At 50.0% G+C, this 24,722-nt stretch overlaps 1 protein-coding gene across 2 annotated transcripts in view; it reads left to right on the top strand.

Annotated features, from left to right (window-relative positions):
- Nucleotides 1-24,722, top strand: part of ALG1 (ALG1 chitobiosyldiphosphodolichol beta-mannosyltransferase) — a 2,244,281-nt gene that overhangs the window by 823,589 nt on the left and 1,395,970 nt on the right. For both annotated transcript variants that reach the window (XM_069646120.1, XM_069646119.1), the window contains one exon: nt 20,013-20,123. In XM_069646120.1, coding sequence (XP_069502221.1) covers nt 20,013-20,123 — 111 coding nt within the window. The remainder of the gene's footprint in view (nt 1-20,012; nt 20,124-24,722) is intronic.

Raw genomic sequence — 24,722 nt, 5'->3', positions numbered from 1 at the left:
TCAACGGGTGAGAAGAAGAAGAAAGGGTCCGAGCGGGCTTCTAAGTCCTGTGCGGGCGCCCCGGCGACGGGGGCCCAACACCAGGCCAAGCGCCACGAGTCCGCTGGCTCCGGGAGCGCCGAAAGGTCGGGCTCTTCGGACGCCAGGCAGGGCGCACCTTCCCCGGCACCGTCAACCACGAGCCAGCGCTCCGGTTCGGGGAAGAGGAAGTCCGAGACCCCGAGTAAGCTTCGGGAGAAGCCCCGTCCGATCTCGGGAGAGGGGGGAGCAAGGCGTCGCCCCTCCCCCTAAGGAGAAGGCCAAGGACGTACCTAAGGTGGTGAAGGCCCCTACCCAGCAGGCAAAGACCTCTATCGAGGTGATCGCGGCGACTCTGGCCAATCCGGCAGAGACCCCGCCAGCGGAGACTACCTCCAGGACTAGAGTTTCCCTGCCGCCAAGGAGGGAATCCTCTTTTCAGCCCATCGTCATGGCCCCCATGATGGAACAAGGGGGGGGGGCACGGTAGCCCTCTCGAGCTCGGCGTCAGCCTCGGAGGGGGAACTGACCGAGGTCGCGAGGAATCTCGAAGTACAATTCGAGAAGGTTCGATCCCGCAAGGAAGATCCTCGGGAGATAACCGAGGAAGACGACGATGGCGAGGAAGAGCAGCCTTCCCTTCCGGCGCAGCCGGAACCTAGGCCTCAGGATAGCTCGGCGGCCATTTTGTTTGCGATCCAGTCCTTATGCTCTGAGATAAGGACGAGATTACCACGGCCCAGGCCGGAGGACCCGCAACCTGGCCCGTCGGGAAGTCCTCAGAACAAGCGACGGAGGACCCAACCCTCTCCTCCGCTCGCCCCCGTAAGGCCTGCAGTTCCCTCCTCATCCTCCCACGAGTCGGGAGATGACGGTGCGGTGGGCTCGACGACGGGTTCTGAGGGCAACGACGACGGAACCGGTCTCCCGTCTCCCGTCGCACGGGCATCTCCGCCCGACGAGATTGGCTCATTCCACGCCATGATCGCCAGGGCGTCCGAATTGTTCCAGCTCTGCCCGGAGGAACAGAAAAAGGAAGGTTTCCTCTATCAGCGCCGGGAGACCAAGAGGAAGACTGTCATCGCGGTGCCTCTAATCGATGACATCTGGGAGGAGGGCCTGTCGGTACTCAAGAACCCCTCCACGGCACCAGCCAAACGGGACCGGTACGAGAAGAAGTACCGGGTCCCCGAGACCGCTCCCCTGTGCCTCAGGGCCCAGCCAACGCCAGACTCAATCGTCTCGGCGGCGGCGAAGAAGAAAGCGGCGGGGTCAGGAGCCTCAACGTCGAATTCCCCTCCGGACGGCGAGGGAAAGAAGTTGGACGCAATGGGGCGACGGGTCATTTCGTCGGCGGCGACGACGATCAAAGCGGCCAACGCCCTGGCGATCGTTGCCCGTTATGACCGGGAGCTCTGGTTTAAGCTGGCCCCCATATTGGACTTCCTACCGGACGACAAGAGGTCCGAGGCCCTGGAAATACTTCAAGAAGGCGAGGTGGCGTCGGACCACGCCATAACGGTGGCAACCGATATTGCCGATACTGGGTTCCGCCAGCTGGGCAACGGAGTTTGCCTACGACGACGGGGTTGGCTCCGGGCGACCGACTTCCGTCAGGACGTCCAGACCAGGGTGTTGGACATGCCGTTCGACGGCAGCAACTTGTTTGGGAAGGCGGTGGACAAATCCCTCCAAGCCATAAAGACGGAGACGCCCGCGCCCTAGGAGCCCTTCAGCAACGACGGCCCTTTCGGAGCTCCGGAGGCAGACAGGGGGCCTCCAAGGGATCCAGCGGTGGCTCGTCCTACCGCCAGGCGGCACGCTCCTCGTCTCAGGAGGCCTACAGGGGTCGCGGCAAGCAGGGACCGCCTCGCCGCCGTCTGCAAGGTGGCCAGGGCGACAAGGCCACCACCTCCAAGCAGGACTGAACTGGCCGTGGCCTCGGGCCCCCACCGAAGCACCCCGGTGGGAGGCCAGCTGACGAAGTTAGTCGGCGTGTGGAAGTCCATCTCCACCGATCGTTGGGTGCTGGATACCCTGGCAAGAGGACACTCTATCGAATTCCTGAAGAAGTGCCCTCACATTCCACCTGTGGCCAGGAAGGAAAATCACGTCCCGCAACTGCTGTTGGAAGTACGGGCGATGCTCAGGAAAGGCGCCATCGAGCCCGTCCCGAAGAGACTCCGGGGCTCCGGGGTGTACTCAAGGTACTTCCTCGTCAGGAAGAAGACGGGCGGCTGGCGCCCCAACCTGGACCTTCGTCGTTTGAACAAATACATCAGGTCACAAAAGTTCAGGATGGTCACCCTCCAGCACGTGCTGGGACAGCTGGAGGAAGGCTACTTTCTATCGTCGCTGGACCTAGAGGATGCATACTTCCACGTTCCCATCCTCAGAAGTCACCGAAAGTTCCTCAGGTTCGTCGTCCAGGGACGCCACTACCAATTCAGAGCACTGCCGTTCGGATTGAAGTCGGCCCCCAGGGTCTTTACCAAGTGCCTAGCACCTGTGGCGGCACGGCAGCGCCTGCAGGGGATTCACGTCTACCCCTACCTGGACGACTGGCTCATCCGCTCAAGGACGAGGGAACTCGCCGTCGAACACACTGCGAGGACCGTCCAGCTACTCACAGACCTGGGATTCGCCATATATTACCCAAAGTCCCATCTGGTGCTGTCGCAGGTGGCCCTGTTTCTGGGAGCGAAGCTCGATACAGTGAGGCGCCTGGTGGCACCGTCGGAAGAACGGACGAAGACCATTCTGGGCAAAGTGCAGCGCCTGCTAGCCACGGACGTGGCCAGGGTGAGGTCCATCAAGTCCCTCCTGGGGATGATGTCCTCTTGCATCTACCTGGTGCGCCTATGCAGACTACGGATGCGCCCTCTTCAAGAATTTCTCGACGCCCGTTGGATGCAGGCGACGGGCATCTTCGAAGACAGGGTCCCCCGAAACGAGGTGTTCCGGCGGGCGATTCAGTGGTGGGGCGTTCGAGCGCACCTCACGGCGGGCAAGGACTTTCAGATGCCGGCGTACCAGGAGACGGTGACGACGGACGCTTCCCTGGAAGGTTGGGGCGCCCACACCGGAGATTTCCACGCAAGAGGCCTCTGGCTCCCGGAGGAGAAGCTCCTGCACATCAACATCCTGGAACTCCGAGCCGTGTTCTGGGCTCTCAAATCGTTCCTCCCGTCGCTCAAGGGCAAGGTGGTGCGGATCTTCACGGACAACACCACGACAATGTTTTACATACGGAAGCAGGGAGGTACCAGATCCCCAGCCCTATCCAAGGAGGCACAGGATCTGTGGCACTGGGCGGTCGCCCAGGGGATGTTCCTGGTTTCCTTCCACCTGGCAGGAGAAAGAAACACCATCGCCGAATCGCTCAGCAGGGAGCTGCGCGCGTGCCACGAGTGGGAGCTGCGCCAGGATCAGGTGGATCAACTCTTCCGACGATGGGGCAAACCCCAAATCGACCTGTTCGCAACAGCGACGAACTCGAAGTGCCAGAAGTTCGCCAGCCGGTTTCCCCAGCCGAGATGCATGGGCGATGGGTTCTCGTTCCCCTGGGACGGCCTATACCTGTATGCGTTCCCTCCGTTGCCCTTGCTGATTCGACTCATCAACCAGCTCAAGAGGTCCCGGTGCAGGATGATCCTCGTCGCACCGGCGTGGCCAAGGCAGATCTGGTTCCCGGACCTTTTGGACTTGTCAACGTCCCCATCCATCAAGCTGTCGGCGGACGCGGATCTTCTCTCCAGAGAAGGAGGCGCCATCTTCCACCACGACCCGGCGTCGCTGAACCTGCAGGCTTGGCTCCTACAGCGCTAGAGTTTGGAGGGTACGATATACCGGCCGACTGCAGAGAGGTTCTTGCAAAGGCCAGGGCGTCCTCGACTCAAATGCTACAGTCACAAGTGGAAGAGGTTCTCTATCTGGTGCCGAGCACAGAAGATCAACCCCCTACGGATTACGGCCCCTCAGGTGCTGCCGTACCTGCTATCGCTGGCAAAGGCTGGGCTAGCCCATGCCTCCATTAAGATTCATCTGGCGGCGATCTCCAGATATACCAGAACCACAGGACGGACGTCGCTGTGGTCCCATCGACTGGTGAAAGAGTTTATGAAGGGACTGTTCCGGTCGTTCCCGCCGGTGAAGGCCCCAGCCCCGGCGTGGGAACTTAACGTGGTGCTGACTAGGCTCATGGGGCCCCCATTCGAGCCGATGCACTCCGCATCGATGAAGTTTGTGTCGTGGAAGACTGCATTCCTGGTGGCCATTACCTCCGCACGACGAGTGGGAGAGATCCAGGCCCTATCCTGCAAAGCACCGTACTTGACTTTCCATGCCTCGAGGGTGGTGCTTAGGACGCACCCCTCCTTTATGCCCAAGGTGCAGTCGGACTTCCATCTTAACGAGCCCCTGGTGTTACCTGTTTTCTTCCCGTCTCCTTCGTCGCCGGCTGAGAGGACTTTGCACTCGCTGGATGTGGCTAGAGCGCTGAAGTTCTCCGTGGACCGCACGAAGAGTTTTCGGAGGACATCACAGCTGTTTGTGAACTTTGGACCTGTGAATCAAGGGAAGGCTCTCTCGAAGCCTTCTATTTCCAGATGGCTCTCCGGCTGCATCATGCGCTGCCACTGGTTGGCTAACCGACCGCTGCCAGGCTGTCCGAGAGCCCATTCGACCAGAGCGATCGCTGCTACTACGGCGTTCCTATCTGGTGTGCCCCTGCTGGACATCTGCAGGGCTGCTACGTGGAGGTCAACGCACACATTCACGAGATTCTACTGCGTCGATCGGGATTCCAGGGAGGAGTCCAGGGTCGGCCAAGCAGTGCTGCGCAACCTGTTCGCTTAATGTGAGCCTGGTGAGGAGGTAAGAGATGCTTAATGTTGAGTTGTTGTATTGCTTAATGTTGAGCCTTTGCCACCTCCCGTGGTTGTGCATGTGTGTACTGCTATGTATTCTTATATTCATGAGCATGTGAATCCATGCCAGACCCCATGCTGGAGAAGGAACAAGTTACTTACCTGTAACTGTTCTCCAGCATGGGTCTGGCATGGATTCACATGCGAACCCTCCCGCCTACCCCTCTGCGGCTCTTCACTTGGTTATACTGCCACTTCACGTGCTACCAAATCTGAAGATGGCTGCCAGAGGGGGGGTTTAGGGAGATGGCAGTCATTGGCTGTGGTCAGTATGACGCAGAGATCAGTGATTGGTTACTACTACGAAAGACAGATCAGAAACGAAACTGATACTGATTTTTTCTTTACCGAGGATTCCCAGCCTGACGACGGGGAATATTCATGAGCATGTGAATCCATGCCAGACCCATGCTGGAGAACAACAGTTACAGGTAAGTAACTTGTTCCTTCCTTCTTATTGTTCTGATGACGTGCTTAAGAGCAGAGCGGACTGTGAATGGAGGAGAGACTTCTATGGGGGGAGGAGAGTAACTGCTACGCAGAGGCAAGCTTCTGTAGCAACAACCTCCTGGAGGGGCGGAGACGCACCAAGACAAGGAACCAGCAGTGGCATGGCAGAAGCGAAACCCACTAGCTGGAGGCTGAACGGCGGGTGCTCTGACAAAGCAAGAGGCCCCGTTCAGGAGAAGAGATACGACAGGAAGACCCCACTGTATCCTCTGGTGGCGTGACCACTTGAGAGCAGTGGTGGGTCTGGTGCTCATCCACTGAAGCAGAGACCAGAGACAGGAAAGGAGCCCGGGTCCCTGAGTTCCACATTGCAAGTGCCTTTGCCTGTGAGATGAGTAACGACAGGCAAGTGGACGCTACTGAAGTGTGGATGCCAGTGAGGGCTATGAGCGTTGGTTTCCAGGATTGCAGAAACTGACAAAGGTACGAAAATCCAAGAAAATGGAATGGGCACATGGCCCAGGTTAAACGGAGTGAAAGGGATATGAACACTGTATATCAAGGCTGGAAAAGCAGCCAACAGCACGAGAATTTAAGAAAACCTAACAGACACACACCCTATGTAAAACTGAGTGAAAGGGACACGTTTGCTTTATGGCAAGCCTGGGAAAGCCAATAAAGATACATGCAACTAATAAAAAGACGGACGGCATGCTTCCTATGTGGAACAAAGTAAAAGGGGGGGATGAATACTATCAGCAAGGCTAGCAAAGCCCATTAGGCAATGGCTACCTGCAATACCTGAGCGGGCAGACGCCCCAAGATTAAAACTGTGTTTGAAAGCCAGTACACTTACCAAAGAGCCACAGGACTGTTTGGAGACCCAGTGCCCAAAGGTGGGATACAGAGCAGTGTCTTTCAAGTGATCCTGGAGGGGTTTGAACACTTCAACATTTGAGAAAAATAAAATAAGAAACTTTCTTCTTTACCAAGGGGAAAGCCAAAACCAAAGAGGATAATTTTATTTTTTTAACCAACAATCGCTATGCAAAGATTGTGAGGACTATATACCATGATTTTCGGAAGGAACTTTGACACTGAGACCAAGTCACCTACAAGTTGGGCCAGGCAGAAGCCCATACCCAGGCTATTCTGCAAGCCTCTCCTTTTTTCCTTCTAGTTAGGTTTTCTAAAGTGGTGGGGTTAATTAGTTAACTAGGCTTTGAACTCAAGACTATTTATTTTGGGCTTCGACGAGCATCCTTCATTTTGTGTTAACTTCCCTCATAACAATAGAATCAGTCTTGCTTCGGAGCCGCCAGAAGCACGGAAACTGCTCTCCTGAACATCCGTGAAGATCTGCTCTCCAACCTTGACTCTAACATTCCCTCTGTCCTCGTCCTCCTCGATCTCTCTTCTGCCTTCGACACGGTCAACCATACCATCCTGCTCAACGGTCTCTGTGAAAACCTGGGTATCACTGATCAGGCTCTGGCCTGGCTGACCTCTTTCCTCTCTGATCGACCCTCCCAGGTCCAACTTGGGTCCTTCCCATCATCTATCTTCCTCTCTACCTGTGGTGTTCCCCAGAGGTCTAACCTCTTGCCCTGGCTTTCCAACCAATATCTGGCAACTCTCGCCCACTGCATTGCCATTTTCTGCTCAAATTTCCAGTGCTACGCTGAAGACACTCAACTCATTTTCCGGCTGCCCTCGGCCATGTCCTCTCCCTCTCTCATCTCTGATTGCTTTACTACCATTCAAGATTGGTGTGCCGCCAATGGTCTTTGTCTGAATGCCAGTAAGACGGAGATCCTCCTCATTGGCACACCTTCACCATCCTTTCCCCTCACTCTCTGGCTGGCTTCCATTGGCCCTCCTCCTACCCCCACCTGTGAGGATAAGAACATCTGGGTCATCTTTGACTCCACCCTTTCCTTCTCCGCCTGCATCTCTGAGGTCTCTAAAAAGTCAAAATTCCTACTGCACCTTCTTAGAGGTACTCTGCCTTTTCTCTCCTTCCCCCAGAAGCTCATGGTATCCCAAGCTCTGGTTCTCTCTAGGTTGGACAATTGTAACAGCCTCTTTCTAAATCTACCTGCCTCTACTCTCCGCAACTCATCCAGAACAGGACTGCGACACTTGTCCTTGGCCTCAAGCCCTGGGATCGTATCTGTTGTCTGTCAGCTGTTTTAAAGTTTAATATCACTAACCTGGGCAGGCCGCGGTCCACAACGGAGGCAACTTGGCAGAGATTGGGGAATCCCCCGTGGACGCCCTGCTCTCCCTCTCTCCCCGAATTGGAAAACAGCGAGGAGGGAGGCAGGACCCCCAGGGAAACCCTCCTGGGGAATAAAACCCTGGGTCGCTGTGGTTCTTCTGATCGGAAGGCAGCAGCCTGGACGGTCTCCTCTAGTCAAGCTGTAGTGTGATGAGGATTGGATTCCTTTCCGGGAACACAAGATAAAACTGGTAAGTGCCAGGTAAGAAGGGTAGAGAAAAAGGAAGGTACGTAAGGATTAGAGGAGACTCGTATGTGATTATCAGAATCTGATTCACTACGGGGTGATGAGGTTCACAGGTACATCCGGAAGACTGAGGAGTCGGGGTACCTGACCTAGACCTGTGGAACTGAGCGGAATGAAAGACAGAGGGATGAATGTTTGAGGTGTGGCAGGAATTAAGATAAAGCCGGGAGAGCTGAGATTGAATGGACTTACTAACAAAGGTGGAACTTCTGTCTCGAAAGTGACGGAAGAGATGGGAGACGGTCTGAGAGTGAGCCTGTGGGTTTGAGAAGCAGAAAGAAAGACGGGGGTTAGAATTCAAAGGAGAATGCAAGTTTTAGAATGTCAGAAGAGGAGATTCCTAAAGGCGACCTTACGGAGCATCGGTAAAGACAGTAGGGACGCGTACACTGGTTGCATTTCCTTCCTTATCAGGAGTCACTGAACAGACGCAAAAACATCAGAAATGCATGAATCAACTAGACCACGGTCATCCTTACAACGTACCGTCACTATGGGAGCCTGCAGTACGATATTCTGTACCGTTCTTCCTAATCTCCGGTTTTGCCACCATGACCATCGCCGGTAAGGTGTATCAGTATGCCCCCTTCTCAGGGGAGGTGAACCCGGTTTTCCGGGGTGGAAGCGATAGAATCTTCTTACCAACTTCGGGGCATGGACCCCCGAAGCTGCTTCCCATGTTCTTTCTGAAGGAGATTATCCTTTCCAATCAATCAGAAACTGAAGGCAACCTCGTCTGTACCTTGAATCACAGATATTGGCCACCTGGTATTCCGGACCTGTTTCTGTGTCTACTGGCGGAGGGTGAGACTTATTATTTCGAGCAAAGCGATCCGGAACGGATAACTTGATCTGGGAGACATGAAATACCGGGTGAATTCGGGACCAAGAATGAGGTAGCTCTAATCGAACTGCTGCTGCTCCCACTAGAGGGAGTATCTTAAACGGACCAAAGAATAGAGGAGACAATTTGGAAGGAACCAAATGTTTGGGGAGAAACCGGGAAGCTAACCAAACCAGATCACCCTTCTGAAGTAGAGGTACATTTCTGCGGCGCCGATCTGTATATGGCTTAGCCCGATCCTGGGCAGCTTTTAAAGATTGGCGGGCTAGACGATGACCCTTCTGAATGTCGCAAATCAAGCGGTCGACTCCTGGGCTTTGTGAAGCGGGAGGCGAGATGGATGGTAAAAAGGATGGGTGATAACCATAGGAGCAGTAGAACGGGGTCGAATTCAGTGCGGAATGGTGCGTATTATTGGATGAAAATTCTGCCAGTGGCAGTAATTACAACCAGTTATCTTGGGGTGCGGATACAAAGCACCGTAGGTACCCTTCCAACGTTTGGTTTAAACGCTCAGTCTGACCATTGGTCTGTGGATGATATCCAGAAATGAGCGACCTTTTTATTCCCAATTCCCGACACAAAATTCTCCAGAATTTAGAAGTGTATTGGGACCCACGGTCTGAAACAATAGAATCTGGGAGTCCATGTCGGGAGAAGATTTCTGCTAAGAACACTTTGGCCATTTGTTCTGCACTTGGAATCTTGGGAAGAGTTGTAAAGTGTGCCAATTTAGTAAGGTAGTCAATGGTTACCATAATAGTGGTATGTTGTGACGAAAGGGGGAGATCAACAATAAAATCTGTTGAAATAAATTTCCATGGACGATCTGGGATAGGCATGCGGGATAGTAAGCCGTATGATGGAACTCGAGGAGTCTTGGATTGTTGACACACCACACAGGCGGACACGTAGTCGCGGACATCTGTTTTCACCGTAGGCCACCAGAAATATCGAGAGATTTGTTCCAAGGTGTTTTGATACTCTCGATGTCCAGCCGCTCTAGAATCATGGCACATCTGTAATACCTCCTTTTGTAATGAGGCGGAAGGGACCAAGACTTGGGCTTTATGGAAGTAACAGCCTTGTGTCAATTTAAGCTGATGATGGTCAGCTAATTCTTCACATGTCTGTTGGTTCTGTATCGTTGCCACTTTCAGGTCTTGAAGAAAGTTGGTGGTCATCGCTATAAATCTAGCGTTAGCGAATAACGGTTCGGGGGTGAAGTGGTAAGGAGAGTAATCTTTGCGTGAAAGAGCATCTGCCCGAAGATTTCTATTTCCCGGGAGATATGTAAACTCAATTCTAAATGGCAGAAAGAAATGAGCCCATCTCGCTTGTCTGCTGTTGGTCGTATAGGCTTGTTGCAGAACTTTGAGATTCTGGTGGTCTGTGCGAACTTCAACCGGGTATCTTGTTCCCAATAACAAATGCCTCCATTCTTCAAAGGCTCTTTTGATAGCCAGTAGCTCTTTTTCAATGACAGAATAATTCTCTTCCGAAGGATTAAATGTCTTGGATAGATATGCTACTGGTTTCTCGTCTCCTTGGTCGTTCTTTTGCAGTAATACTGCCCCCAAAGCATGATGTGAAGCATCCTTCTCCACAATAAAAGGTCGGTCTTGATCCGGGGTAGCCAATATCTCCCCAGAAGTAAAAAGGCGTTTTAGCCTTTCAAAAGCTTTCTGCGCCTCCGTATCCCAATTGAAGGTTACCCCCTTCTTTAACAGTCTAGTTATAGGTCGGACAGTCTCAGAGAAACTGGGTATGAATTTGCGATAGAAGTTTGTGAAACCCAGAAATCTCTGTATCTCTTTGATGGAGGTTGGAGGGGGCCAATCCAAAACTGAAGAAACTTTTCTAGGATCCATGGAAATCCCCTCCGGAGATAAGCCAAATCCTAAATAAGTTACCTGATTTTGGTGAAATTCACATTTTTCAGGCTTGCAGTACAGTTGGTTCTCCCGAAGGTGAGCTAACACGAGATTAACATGATGGATGTGTTCTTCTCTGTCCTTGGAAAAAATCAGGATGTCATAGAGGTATATTATGACAAAGTGAAGAAGGATGTCTGCAAAGAGGTGGTCCATGAATCTTTGAAAAATCGCCGGTGCGTTGACCAGGCCAAAGGGCATAACATGATATTGGTAATCTCCAAAAGGGGTACGGAATGCTGTTTTCCACTCATCTCCTGGGGTAATTCTAATGAGATGATATGCCCCTCTGAGATCCAGCTTGGTATAGAATGAGGCTCCTCGAACTACTTCCAGTATATCAGGAATCAATGGCATGGGATATTTGTCTGGAATGGTAATCCTGTTTAACCCGCGGTAATCAATGCACGGTCGTAGTTCTTCGGAATCTTTCTTTGGGATGAAAAACAACGAAGCTCCAGCAGGAGAATTGGATTCAGATATTAGTCCATTTTGGATATTTTGCTGTAGGTACTCTTTCAGAGCTGTTTTTTCTTTCTGGGAAAGCACATACACGCGGCCAAAAGGGATTGGTTGATCGGACATCAGATCGATATGACAGTCATCCCTGCAATGTGGTGGAAGAGTCGGGAATTCAGGAGTAGCGAAGACAGAAAGGTAGTGTTGATGGCATTCAGGAATCCTACTGATGTGGCTGATAGTCTGAACTCTTTGGCATCCTTCCATCTCCGATGGGAGCTGTACTCCCACCGAGGAGCAGGATAGACAGTGGGAGATACAGTATTCTGATCCCAAAAAAAGAGTGCTGGCTGACCAATTGATGAAAGGATTATGTAGTCTCAACCACGGAAGTCTCAGGATAACTGGATAATGGGCCGTTTTAATGAGGTCAAATTCCATAGATTCCTGGTGAGGTCTAACCTGGACACTCAAAGGTACAGTGTGTTCTCTAATGGGGCCTGAACTCAAAGGAGAACCGTCTACCCCTTGAATAGGAGTAACTAGAGGTTTGGCTACTCTAGAAATCCCCTTGCTGGATGCCCATTCGTCATCCAAGAAGTTCCCCGCTGCTCCACAATCGATAAGTGCAGGGACATTCTGCAGAATAGTATTCGGGAAGGATATGGTCAAAGATATCACGACCATGGGTTGTTCTTCGACCCCGATGTCCGGGGCGGATTCCTTGCTAGTAGGGGAACCTTGTTTGAAAACTCCTACCGTGGTTCCCCCTACGGTAGGGTTTTGGTGTTTCCCGGAACCTGGGGTTGCTTTCTACGAGGTGGTACTATGGGACAATCTCTGAGAATGTGCACCGATGACCCACAATACATGCACAACCCTAAATTCTTTCTCCTCTCTCTTTCAGAGCTGGATAAAGGACCCTTCATAGTCCCAATTTGCATGGGCTCTTCCGTAGCTATGGGTTTAGTGTTTCCGGGGAGAAACTCCAAATGAGCTCGAGGACCCTTACTCCTTTTCTTCTCATGATGGCGTTCTTGAACCCGGTAGTCCATCTTCATGGTAATAGAGATCATCTCTGCCAAATTTGCTGGTCTAGGAATCTTTGAGACCTCATCCTTGAGCTCTTCAGACAGTCCTCTCCTAAATAAAGTGATAAGACCATCATCTGGCCACCCAGTCTCAGAGGACAATTGTTTAAAGAGCGTGATATAAGAGATGAGGTCTTTAGATCCTTGCCTCAAATCAAGGAGTCTTTCTTGTAAGGGTACCGAAATTTCTTTTCGGCCAAACATGGTTTTCAAGCTGTTAATGAGGGCAGGATATGAATCAAGGAGAACGTTTCCTGAAGTAACCAAAGGGGTAGCCCATGCTAATGCTGGTCCTGATAAATGGGATATTACAAACCCCACCTTGTCTTTCTCTGTGGGGAAGAATCTGGGCCTAAAGGTAAACTGTATAGTACAGCTGTCCAGAAACTCCTTTAACTTAAGTGGGTTCCCATCAAACTTTTCAGTATGAAAAGTTGACGGTGGAGTTTCGGAAAAGGCACGACCAATATGCTGTTTTAATTGTGAATTGTCCTGTCTAAGGGTCTGCATTTCCAACGACATGGACTGCATGGCAGCCATGAGTTGTTGCATCTGTTGTTCCATCGCGAATCGCGGTCTGTTCAGGTAAACCGATACCAAAAAATGGTGTAACAGTATCTCTCCAGCTCTGAAATCTCTCTATTGGCTCACACTGGATGCAAGGATTAAATTCAAAACCCTCTGCATTGTCCACAAGGCTTTCTGGGCCCTTAGTCCAAAATACCTTCAGCTATCCCTCCGCAAATACCTCCCCTCTCGCGCTCTTCGCTTCTACCTCTAACTCCCTCAGGAACTGTCATTTTTCAAAGAAACAAGCTGGGGGTAGATCTCGGTCTTCAGCTGGGGCCTCCCTCTGGAACAGCCTCCCTGCCACTCTAAACCTTGAGGAGAACCATCTCCGGTTCCGGAAGCACCTCAAGACCTTCCTCTTTTCTTCTGCCTTCACTCCCCTTCTCCCCTGCTGATCGGTTCTCTCTTGGCACCGTGCACCTGGCCACCCTCTGTCCTCTGGGTCCAGGTACCTGCTCACCCTGCCACCCTCCCGCACTGCCTCCAGGCCACCCCTTGCACTGGGGTCTGTATCTGTACCCATACACCCCCCCCCCATTTTTTCTTCCTACATTTATCAGACCTACCCTGTCTGCTACCTTGAACCTAGCACTTGCAAATTGCTGGCTGCACTACCACTGTTTGTTGCCTTTATTATTTATTTATTTATTATTATTTATCGGTTTCTCCTCTACTTCGCACTTTCCACTTCTCCACCTTCCATGCACTTTTCCCCTCCCCCTCTCCCATGCACTTGCGCGTTCTCAATGTCACAGGGCCTAGTAAGATCGCTGTTTTGTTCTCCCTTGCCTTGTCGCGCTCTTAAACACTTGTGTACGAGCGCGATAGAAATAAAATATCAATATCAATATCCAACAGACATTTTCCTTTTCTCCAGCATGGAGTCATGCGTGGATTCACATGCTCATGAATATTCCTCGTCGTCCGGCTTGGAATGCTCGGTAAAAAGAAAGCAGTTTTGCTTTAAACTGAAAACTGCTCGTCTCCTCTATAGCCAATCAGTATCCTTTGTGTCATTCTGCCCCCAGCCAATGGCACTTGTCCGCCTTAGATTCGCCACTGGTGGCCATTTTCAGATTTTTACCACACGTTTTTAGTGTTGGGAGTCCTTGTGCTTTGCTGCTCAGTTTGTGGATTTTTTGCTGTTTTTGGGATATTTTCAGTAGTTTTGTTCCATTTCTTCTTCATCGACCGTCAGAGTTACTTCCGGCAGCGGGGATCCGTTGTCAAAAATGTTCTTTTCATCGTTGGATCTTCTCTGTGACTTCAGCTCCTCCAGGCTTGGGCCTACATCTCACCTCGACCATGTCCGATGTGGTGAATAAAAGTCTCTCCAGGGCCTGCAAGTCCTGTGGCCTGAAGAACAGTTTCATCGAGGATTGGCACCTCAAGTGCCTTTATTGTCTTCACCCAGATTACGACGCGGATGCATGTGAGATATCACGACGCGGATGCATGTGAGATCTACCACAGCTTCTCGTCGAAGAAAAGGAAGGATTGCCACCAGAGGTTAGTGGCTTCGATCAACCAGGAGAATGCCACTGACGCAGCCTCTGGGCGCAGTCATGCTTCATCCAGGACCGGCAGGTTACATTAGTGTACTTCCTCTGAGAAGAAGAGGTTGAGGTCCTTTGAGGATGCTCCTTCCGAGAAGATCGAAAAGAAAGCGAAATACCACGCTCCATCTCTGCTCCCTCGAAAGTTGCCGTAGCTGTGGGATAATGTTCAGGAAGGGGTTAGTCTCCGTTGCCTGTTCTGTTGACGGTTAGCCTAATGGTTGGTGGGTTCCCTCCATCTGCAAGGAAGTCCCTAACCCCTTCTAAGCATAAGCCTTCGAAGGACAAACCTGCTGGAGGCACATCAGCGACTCCTCCAGCTTCATCACCGTCAGTGGCACGTGCCCCGTCAGCGACAACTTTGTCTACTAAGACCACCACCTTGTCGATGGCCTCTTTGTCAATGACAAGGACCTCGCACCGTCGACGACGGCTTTATCATCGAGCTCCTAGTCAACGACACCCATCGACAAAATCAGCTTTTCCTTCATCGATGAAAGGTTCAGCAGCGACCGCCGTTTCAAACTTCACAATGACTACCCAAGCGTCTCTTTACATCCAAGGCTTCTGTCAGCGCTACGGACCAAGATCTCATCGTCGGTGAAGCCCATTCTGCAGATCCACATTGTCTACTTCTTCCCGAAGGACTCGGGTAGAGTGAGGGAATTGCTGCCTCCGTCAGACTTCCTGCAAAGCACAACAAAGGTATCGCCTTCAGCTCCCGTGGTATCACCGGGCAAATCTCCTCACATCTATACCAGTTCTGAGGATGACCTGCATGAGGAAATCTACTCAGACCATGAAAAGGGCCAGGGACCCATGTCCTACGAGCGATCTCTGTCTCATGAGCCATACCAGCCGTTTGGTCCTCCAAGGGATTTCAGCCCGGCTGCAGCCCCACTGTCACCAAAAAATATGTTGGTGGACATCCTGACCACCTTCCACACTTTGGTGGCAGAAATTCAGCAACGGCTGCCAACTGCTCCTGTACTTGGTCTCGCACCCCAGTCCTCCAAGGCCACCAGCCAGGAGCCCTCCCAGGTCACTTAGACATCATCCGACACCGCCCTGTAGGGCGCCTGTTGCATCTGGATCTGGACTTGGGACCTTGACCCCAGTGGAGGAGGAACCTGTGTGCACACACACTGGCACTGTCACAGATACCACGACTACTCACACTGATGAGTATGAAGATGATGCCTCTGCTGGGTTCGGGGAAACCTCCGAAGGTTGACAAGCCCGCCAGGGCTACACCACAAGACGAAACTGGCACCTTGCACAAAATCATCTCAAAGGTGTTCAAACCCTTCAGTCTGGTGCTGGGGGAGAAGAAGGTTTACTTTTTCAAAGACGTGAGTCCTTAAGGACGACTGTCATTTCGGTCCCATTGTTGGGCGACGTTTGGGTGATGGATTGGCCATTATGAAAGCTCCAAGTACCACACCATCCAAGAGGGACAGGCTGGAGGAGAAATACCAGGTATTGGATTCAGCTCCCAGGTGTCTAAGGTTGCAGCCTTCTCCAGACTCTGGTTTCTACCCCGACCAGGAAAAGATCATCTAACCCCTCATCTGCATCCATGGTGCTGCCAGACCAGAAAGGCAAGGCGCTTGCCCACTGCATCAAGCTTATCATCTAGATTGGAGCTTCTACCCTCAAGGCCGCCAATGCCCTCACTATCCTGTCTCAGTACAACAGGGAGATTTGGTACAAGCTTAGACCTATCCTGGATTTCCTTCCAGATGACAAGAAGGCTGAGGCCCTGGCCCTGTTCCAAGAAGGAGAGGTAGCTTCAGATCACTCCATTACAGTCGCACTGGACATAGCAGACGGAGTTCTGCCAGATGAGGAATGGTGTGGCCCTTCGGCGCTAGGGGTGGCTAAAGTCCACAAACTTCTGAGCGGACATGCAGAGCAAGGTTGTGGACCTGCCTTTCGATGGTGACAACCTGTTTGGGAAGGCACTGGTTGATACTCTACTGGCCATCAAGACTGCCAAAGAGACGGTACGCTCTCTGGGGACCCTGCAACAGAGGAGATTGTCCTTTCATTCCCTTAGGGGTAGAGTTTCCAGGTCTTCAAAGTGGTACTCCACCCCCTATTGTCAGTCCTCCAGCTTCCTGTATCCAGGAAGCCTACAGGAGCCGCTTTCAGCCCTATGTCTGTGAAGGCCAGCGTCGTCCGTAGGCCAGGGCTCAAAATGCCCATGCAGGCCTGAACCGCCCATGGACCCACAACCCAACTGTCGCACCCCAGTGGGAGGCCGGCTATCGAACTTTGTCAACATTGGAAAAAATCACCATGGACAAATGGGTGCTGGATGGTCTCCTGCAGGGGCACGCTTTAGAATTCCAAGACAGGTGCCCCCACATTCCTCCAGTTGCACGTCAAGAACTTCACGTGGCCCAACTGCTAAAGGAGGTTTAGGCCATGTTGAGAAAAGAAGCAATAGAACCGTTCCCTCGGTGCCTCCGGGGCTCCAGAGTGTACCCCAAATACTTTCTGGTATGGAAGACGTCAGGAGGTTGGTGACTCACCCTAGATGAACAACGCCTAGACAAGTCCCAAACGTTCAGGATGGTCATGTTGCAGCACATGCTCGGCCAGCTGGAGGAAGGGGATTTTCTGGCAACTCTGGACCTGGAGGACACATACTTCCACAGCCACATTCATCGCAAACATCGGAGGTTACTGCATTTTGCAGTCCAGGGGCGGCACTACCAATTCAAGGCTCTAACCTTTGGCCTCAAGTCTGCTCCAGGGGTGTTTACAAAATGCTTGACCCTGGTAGCAGCACATCTGCGCTGCAAGGGGATACATGTCTACCCGTATTTGGAAGACTGGCTCATTCAGTCCAGCTCATATGCACTTGCGGGCCAGCAGAAAAAGGACACCATACACCTAACTTCACTCGGATTCTCCATCAATTATCCAAAGTCCTGCATGGTGCCATCGCAGAACGCACTGTTCCTGGGTGCCCGACTCAACATGATCTCGTGTCTGGCGACCTCCATCGGAACAGTCCATACCATCAAATCCCTGTTGGGCATGATGTTGTCCTGGCTCCATGTGGTCCAATTTTGCAGGCTCCAGATGTGGCCCCTCCAGGAGTTGCTAGATGCCAGGTGGCATCAAGCCACTGGCACGTGGTCAGACAAGATCGCCCTCAGTCAGGTGCTCTGTGAAGCTCTTCATTGGTGGTCGGCTCATCCACATCTGACTCGAGGAGCTCCTTTCCAGATACTTCTGTACCAGGCGACAGTTACTACCAATGCCTCTCTAGAGGGTTGGGTGGCTCACACAGGACGATCTCACGCAAGCAACCTCTGGCTCCTGAAGGATAAGGATTTATACATCAACGTCCTGCAGCTTAGGGCAGTCTTCTGGGCCCTCAAGTGGTTCCAGCCTCAGCTTCAGGGCAAGGTGATGCAGATCTTCACGGACAACCCTAAACACCTCCATTTTACATTCGAAAGTAGGTCGGGACATGCTACCCCGCTCTCTTCCTGGAGGACCAGTTCCTGTGGTGCTGAGCCATAATGCAAGGCATGTTCTTTGACTCCTTCCACCTGGCAGGCGTCAAGAACACCATTGCGGACTAGTAGGGAGCTGTGGTCCTGCCACGAGTGGGAGCTTCAACAGACGCAGGTGTCTCGTCTCTTCAGCATGTGGGACTCTCCCCAGATTGACCTCTTTACGATGGCTGGCAACTCCAAGTGCCGGAGATTTGCCAGCAGGTATCCTTTGCCAAGGATTCTGGGGGATGCCTTCTCGTTCCCATGGGACGGGCTCTTCCTGTACTCCTTCCCTCTGATTCCTCTCCTGCTACGTGTGATCAACGTACTCAGACTTTGCCATTGCAGGATGATTCTCATTGTGCCACGTTGCCGAGACAGATCTGGTACCTGGACCTTCTCCCTCTGTCAGCGGCTCTGGCCGTCAGGCTGCCTCCACTTGCCGACCTTCTCTCAAGAGAAAGCAGAACAATAATGCACCACATCCCAGCGTCACTGAGCCGCACAGCCTAGCTCCTGCAGCCCTAGAGTTTGGCCACTATTACCTGCCGCTAGAGTGCAAGAAGATCCTGGCCAAGGCCAGAGCCCGCTCTACGTTGTCTTTATACAGACACAAATGTAAGCGCTTCATGGTGTGGTGCTGAAGATTATGGCGCTGCAGATAACGGCTCTGCAGCTCCTCCCGTAACTGCTCTCACTGTCTAAAGCTGGGCTAGCTCACGCCTCCATCAAGGTTCGTCTGGCTGCCATATCCCGGTACACACGGACTCTAGGCAAGGTTTCCCTATGGTCACATAGGCTTGTCAAGGAGTTTCTCAAAGGTCTCTTCAGGACTTTTCTGCCAGTGAAGGCTCCTTCCCTGGCTTGGGAACTGAACGTGTTCTTGACTAAGCTCATAGGGCCTCCGCTTAAACCTATGCATCATGCCCTGGTGAAGTGGAAGACTGCTTTACTGGTGGCGATCACCTCGGCCAGGTGGACTGGGAGATCCACACCCTCTCCTGCAAGCACCCGTACTTGACTTTCCACGCAGCAAAGGTGCTGCTGCGGACTCATCCCACCTTCATGCCAAAGGTTACTTTGGACTTTCATCTTGACAAGCCTTTGGTTATACCAGTTTTCTTTCTGACCCCTTCTACGCCTGATGAGAGGGTGTTGCATTCGCTGGACATTGCTTGTGCCCTCAAGTTCTACATGGCACGCACAAAAGATGTTTGGAAAACGTCTCTGCTTTTTCTCAATTTTTGACCTGTGGGACACAGTAAGGCCCCTGTCTAAGGCTTCCATATCCATGCGAACCCTCACTCCTTCCCCTTTGGCTCTTCTTGGTTCATACGGCCATTTTACGTGCATAACCAAATCTGTAGATGTCCACCGGGGGTCTATTTTATGAGGAGAAGTGCCATTGGCTGGGGCCAATATAACCCAAATGATTCTGATTAGCTATAGAGGAGACGAGCAGTTTCCAGTAAAAGGTGAAATTGCTTTTTTTACCAAAGATTCCCAGCCTGACGATGGGGAATATTCATGAGCATGTGAAATCCATACAAGATCCATGCTGGAGAACAAGAGTTACAGTTAAGTAACTTGTACCTTAATTTAAATGAACAACCTTAAACCATGACCCAATGTAGTCAGAGTCCTCCTTCTGGTTCCCCACACTACTGACAAAGTAATGTGAATGTGAACTGGAGTTGTACCCTAGGCCTTTGCGCAGTGTCTTTCTCTCCACTCAAGAACAGTCTTTTGGTGAAGATGGAGCAAAGCCCCCATATTCTCCCTCGTCTCACTTGTTCCCTTTCATTTTTCTTCGAAGCACTTTTCTGTGATTTGGTGCATTACAAAATTACTAAATATAATGTGTAATAATAGATCTGTTTTAGAACTAAATGAAATGCTGATTCTTTGCCAGAAAAAAATGGTTGTCCACTTCTGAGGTGTGGCAGACGAAAAAGGATGGTTAACGTTCATGATCTGTTGTCTTTAAAATATGCTTTTAGTTTGACTTCCATTTAAAAAATAAATAAACAGTAACTATAGTATTTGCAATTCTTATGCTGTGCAGCTCTTCGTGTACATCTCATACGGCCAATGTGTGTCTTTGTTTTCATTATTACAGGGCTATTACGCTGTATGACAAGCCAAATGCCCTCTTCAAGGAGACCTCACTTCAAGATCAACATAAACTGTACATGAAAATGTCCATAAACTTCACACCATTTAAAGCAAGGTTTGTATCCCGGCAGGTTAAGTCAATCATCAAAATTATCTATAGTTGCAGATCTTCAGTGAGTGGGTTTTCGTTTCAGATATTGGTTTTTATTTTGTTTTATATTGAGGGAATAACTGACCTTGTGGTATTGCAGGACTTGGCAATGAAGCCGGAGTTCTGCTTTTTTGTGGTGTTTATTGCCTGTCTTCTGCAGCAAGAAAGGCAGCATTTCAGGTTGTTAAATGGCCTTAAAAAGAAGGGCACATTCATTGTATCCTTATGTTTCAATCGGAAGTTTATTGGTGAAAATGGTGTATTCCTCATTTGAAAAAACAGAATTCTTTTAGCAAATGTAAATGGTCATGAACTTGCTAGTTATGCAAAGGAAACCACAGGTTGGTCGTGGTAGGCCCGCTTGGCTATCTAGTGCTGGTGCTCCCTGAAATAAGCTAAACCAAACAGTGAAAGCTGGAAGATTTTAAATTGATCATAATCACTGGCATAGTTCTGGGCAACCATCCAGACCATTGTTTTTTCCTCTCCTCTCTCTGCACACTCTGAATGCTCACAAGGCCTAGTAGGTTCATCTTTTTCTTCCATTGTAATAATTGTTTTCTATCCCCATGTTCCCTCCCTGTTGCCCTGTGGGTGCTTTAAGACACAATGTTCTTGTATAAGTGCCAAACAAATGCACAATAAATGATATTTGAGTAATTTTACTGGCCCTTACTGCGCTACACTCTTTCTAGGGGACTTGAACAAGTGGCAGGAAATCCCTTGGATAAAGAGGCCATGGAGCTTGAATTGGCTCTGACAACATAAATTATCAGGTTCACAACAACAAGCCCACTACAGGAAATAAAAGTCTTGATTGGGTAGTTCTCACAACACACATTGACCGCACTACCCCGTGCATATGGTCAGACCATCATATCTTAGATTTCCACATCCAGTTGAAAGACCACCCCCTAAAAATTCATAATAACTCTAAAACAGTCACTAGCCGAAATTTCAAAAGGGTGCACACTCCAGACATTCAAGATTGCCTGGATTCAATCATGGTGTGTACAACAACCACAGATACAACAGAATCTTTGGTGACCACCTTTTCCAAGACCTATCTGGAAATGTTAGGTAAACCGCTCCCCTTTGACCAAAGCTGGTCAGAGAAAACACTGTGCCTCAACAATGGTTTACACCGCAGTTTAGCGTGCAAAAAAGAGAAAAACTTGAAATCCAGGGGATAAACTGTCCATCTGAGGAAAATAGAACCACCCGTAAAGTTGTAGAAAAAGCATATAAACTCAACATTGTGGACACCAAAAAATATTACTTTAATACCCGAGGCAACAAACAGTACAGCAAAACTTTTTGAAATCTTAAAATCATTGGAAAAGCACAGGACGCATTCAACACCTTTTCTGCCCATAAACCAACACTGTTTAAAGGGGAAGTTTGCTCAAAAGTGTGATTGTCCCGAGCGTTCGGGCATGTATTTTTAAGCATACTGTAATCAATCTTAAAAAATGTTCCTATGCATCTTACCTTAGTTTTCCCCTAAGTTCAAGTGCCCTCGCGGCAAGAATACAGATCGCCCACCCCTTAAATTGACATCAGTAGACGCTTACGGCCAATTTCACAATGCCAATGCACAGCTAGTGTCAACGTTCTCTGTGCGCAAGCTATTGACGTGTCTATGGAAATGCCAGGACGCCTCTTTCCTCGACAAGTATAAACGGACCCTTTCTGAGCAGACAACATTGCAGTTGCTTTTTCATTCATCTCACTTTATTTGGTTTCTATCGCCCGTGACTCGTTTCTGCTCTGTAAAGCTATCTTTCTAGTACGAAGCCCAGCGAACAGGTACTTACACTAGCAGAACTGATTTAACTCAGTACTTGCGTTTTATTAAAATATTTCTCATATTATGTACTAATTCTTCACTATGTAGCTCAGTGGGTTGAGCGCTCGCTGCTACGATCTAAGCATGATCTGCAGGTCGCAGGTTCGAATACCGGCAAGGCCAACTCAGCCTTTCATCCTTCCGAGGTCGATAAATGAGTACCAGTTTCGGTTGGGTGATATTGTATGTAAATGTGCTCTGTAAAGCGCTTTGGATTAAAGCGCTATATAAATAACACATCAATATCATTACTTTTAACATGTGTGAATGCGAAATGTCATCGTTTGTGCCGATTGTTCATTTAATTGCTCTGTGGGTATTCATAACATTGCAATGTATTTTCTTCTCCTTCTTTAACAATAGTTGCTGCATACTGTAGAAAACCCAAGGGTCTTTTTCTTCTCTGCCTTGAGCGGACTGGAACGATCGGGGAAGAGAGAACAACACCATTAGGCGAGAGAGGGTATTTCCCCTCCTCTATTGTAATTTCCTCTCCAGATGTCCCCTCCGTTTGTGAAGGACGCTATCATTCCACCTCAACTTCATCCCAACCATGTCCTTCTCTGAAATATAACATCTGCGTTCCCAATCATTCTTTTCCTCGTCCCTCTGACTACTATTTTCCAAATTCCCAATCTGCTGTTATAAACCACTACAATTCCCATAACCCCCCACAATTCATTCCACCACCCGATATAAAAACATGGTGACACAGCTAAAAGAAATACTGCTGGCTTTTTCCTGACATGTCCTAGGAAACACTTGGCGCCTTGAAACCCTTGTGTATAGGCGCGTTACAAATGCCATATCATATCATATATATATCCCAACACAAGGGTCAGGCAATTGGTAATAGCAGCACACACCGGACGGCACTTTCCTTTCCCCACAGGGATAAAAGGTGGAGCATGGGAGCACACTACGAGCAAGGCAAATCGCACAATGAGACAGTTATCGCAGAGCAGCAGTTCAAGAGGAGGAGAAATGCAGCGAGAACCGAAGGGGCATCGAGGAGAAGTAACCTTGCCCTTTCCGACCCAGACCCGTGAAGCTTCCGTGGAACGAATCATAAGACCGCAAACAATAGCCAGCAGTACACAAAGCCCTTGTACACTGATAAGCAGGACAGGGAGAGACGCTTTCTACCGTGGAACCGTCATTGACTCCAGAGACAAGAAAAGCCAAGCGGTTCATCACAGCCAGTGAGTCGAGGGTAGAACTGATAAGAAACCGAACGGTGTTGAACGAAAGTGGCAAATGGCAAATTAAGGGAAGTTCATAGAACTGTAAACACCTTAGGGGAAAGCCAACTGCAGAGGGGTCCGGCACCACGTGGGTGCTCACTCGAGAGACCCTGGTTGATTCCCCTTTTTGTTGAAACTACCGATACCAGTCTTAAGAGAGCTGCCAGGAAACGGTCAGAGTGGTCATACAGGGGTCAAGCAAAATCCTCTGTACAGTCGAAAGTCTTTGACCGACAAACCATTGGAAAATGAAGGGAAGCGAATCCCGCATAGTGGGAAAGTAGAAGGAAGTAGAAGGAACTGCAAGGCTGGCAAACATGCACCCGACGGAGGGATACCTGCAAAGCTGAGCGAAGCATGATGCCCACATGAACATTGTGTTGACAAGAGTGAACCCGACAGAGGGATTACCACAGTGGATTGTCTAAAAGGACATTAAAACCTCTGAGTGCAACAGGTGAAATTGTTTTGGAATAAAAGCTGTAGTGAACCCAACAGAGAGAGGCTGATTTTCGAGAGGGGTCTGAGCCCAGAAGAGGGGGACCCAGGGGTGAAAAACCTTCACCCAACTATACATGAAAATAGCAGAAATAACCTTGTGAATACAAGCCATGGTGTACCCGACGGAGGGAGGCTGATATTCGAGAGGGGTATTAGCCCGGAAGAGGGGGACCCAGAGGTGAAGAATCATCATTCTAAAGTGCAACCAGAAAGGAACTTTTTGTCTGTTATTTTGAACATGTCAGGCCCTTGGAAGCAAAAGATTAACCACCGAAGGTCCTGATATCACTAGAAGCTTTTTGTGGATCTGATCCCAGAAGAGGGGGATCTGGAGGTGAAGGACATACAGAAAGGAATTTTTTCTTTGTTATTTTGAACACATCAGGTCCTCAGAGTCGAGAGTCTTTTTGTAGAAAAGAGACTTAACCACCGAAGGTCCTGATACTGGAGAACGGACGGTAGTCTCTTGATGGGAAAGCTTGAGCGTGTGCTGTGCTCAGGAGTCCTGCCTTGTCCCATGCTCAAAACGTAGGGAAGGGAAACCCCCCGCTACCACATCCTGACTTATCATTTGTGAACACTTTTCTTTCTTGTGAACCCTATCCTACACTATTTTTGTATTTAGTTGTAAAGACTGGAAATAGTTTTTTTTTTCTTAGTATAAGCCTTTTTTTTATTTATTTTTTTACACAAAACGCCACTGGGTCTGCCTTATTATTTTATGGTCGTAGCTTGCTCCCATCTTAGATTTAGGTTTAGATTAGGCGTTTTAGGAGAATAAAGGCATGTATCGCTACCTGCCAACCCTCAGTGCACTCCAAGTGGAATTCAATCCTAAAAAAGTAAATGTCGCTAGTAGGTGGAGCTCGATGAGAGCCCCACTACTTGCAGTTATAAGTCTGTGTATATTACAGTTTCTTAGCTTTAGGGAATTGTAGTACTTAGGTCTGGGAAAGTCACAGTCAATGG

Source organism: Ambystoma mexicanum, chromosome 2p (genome assembly GCF_040938575.1).
Source record: "Ambystoma mexicanum isolate Mex_15411 chromosome 2p, UKY_AmexF1_1, whole genome shotgun sequence".
In the NCBI taxonomy this organism is placed as follows: domain Eukaryota; kingdom Metazoa; phylum Chordata; class Amphibia; order Caudata; family Ambystomatidae; genus Ambystoma; species Ambystoma mexicanum.
The sequence above is the reverse complement of the archived record's forward strand: the minus strand, read 5'-3'. Positions and strand labels throughout refer to the sequence as shown.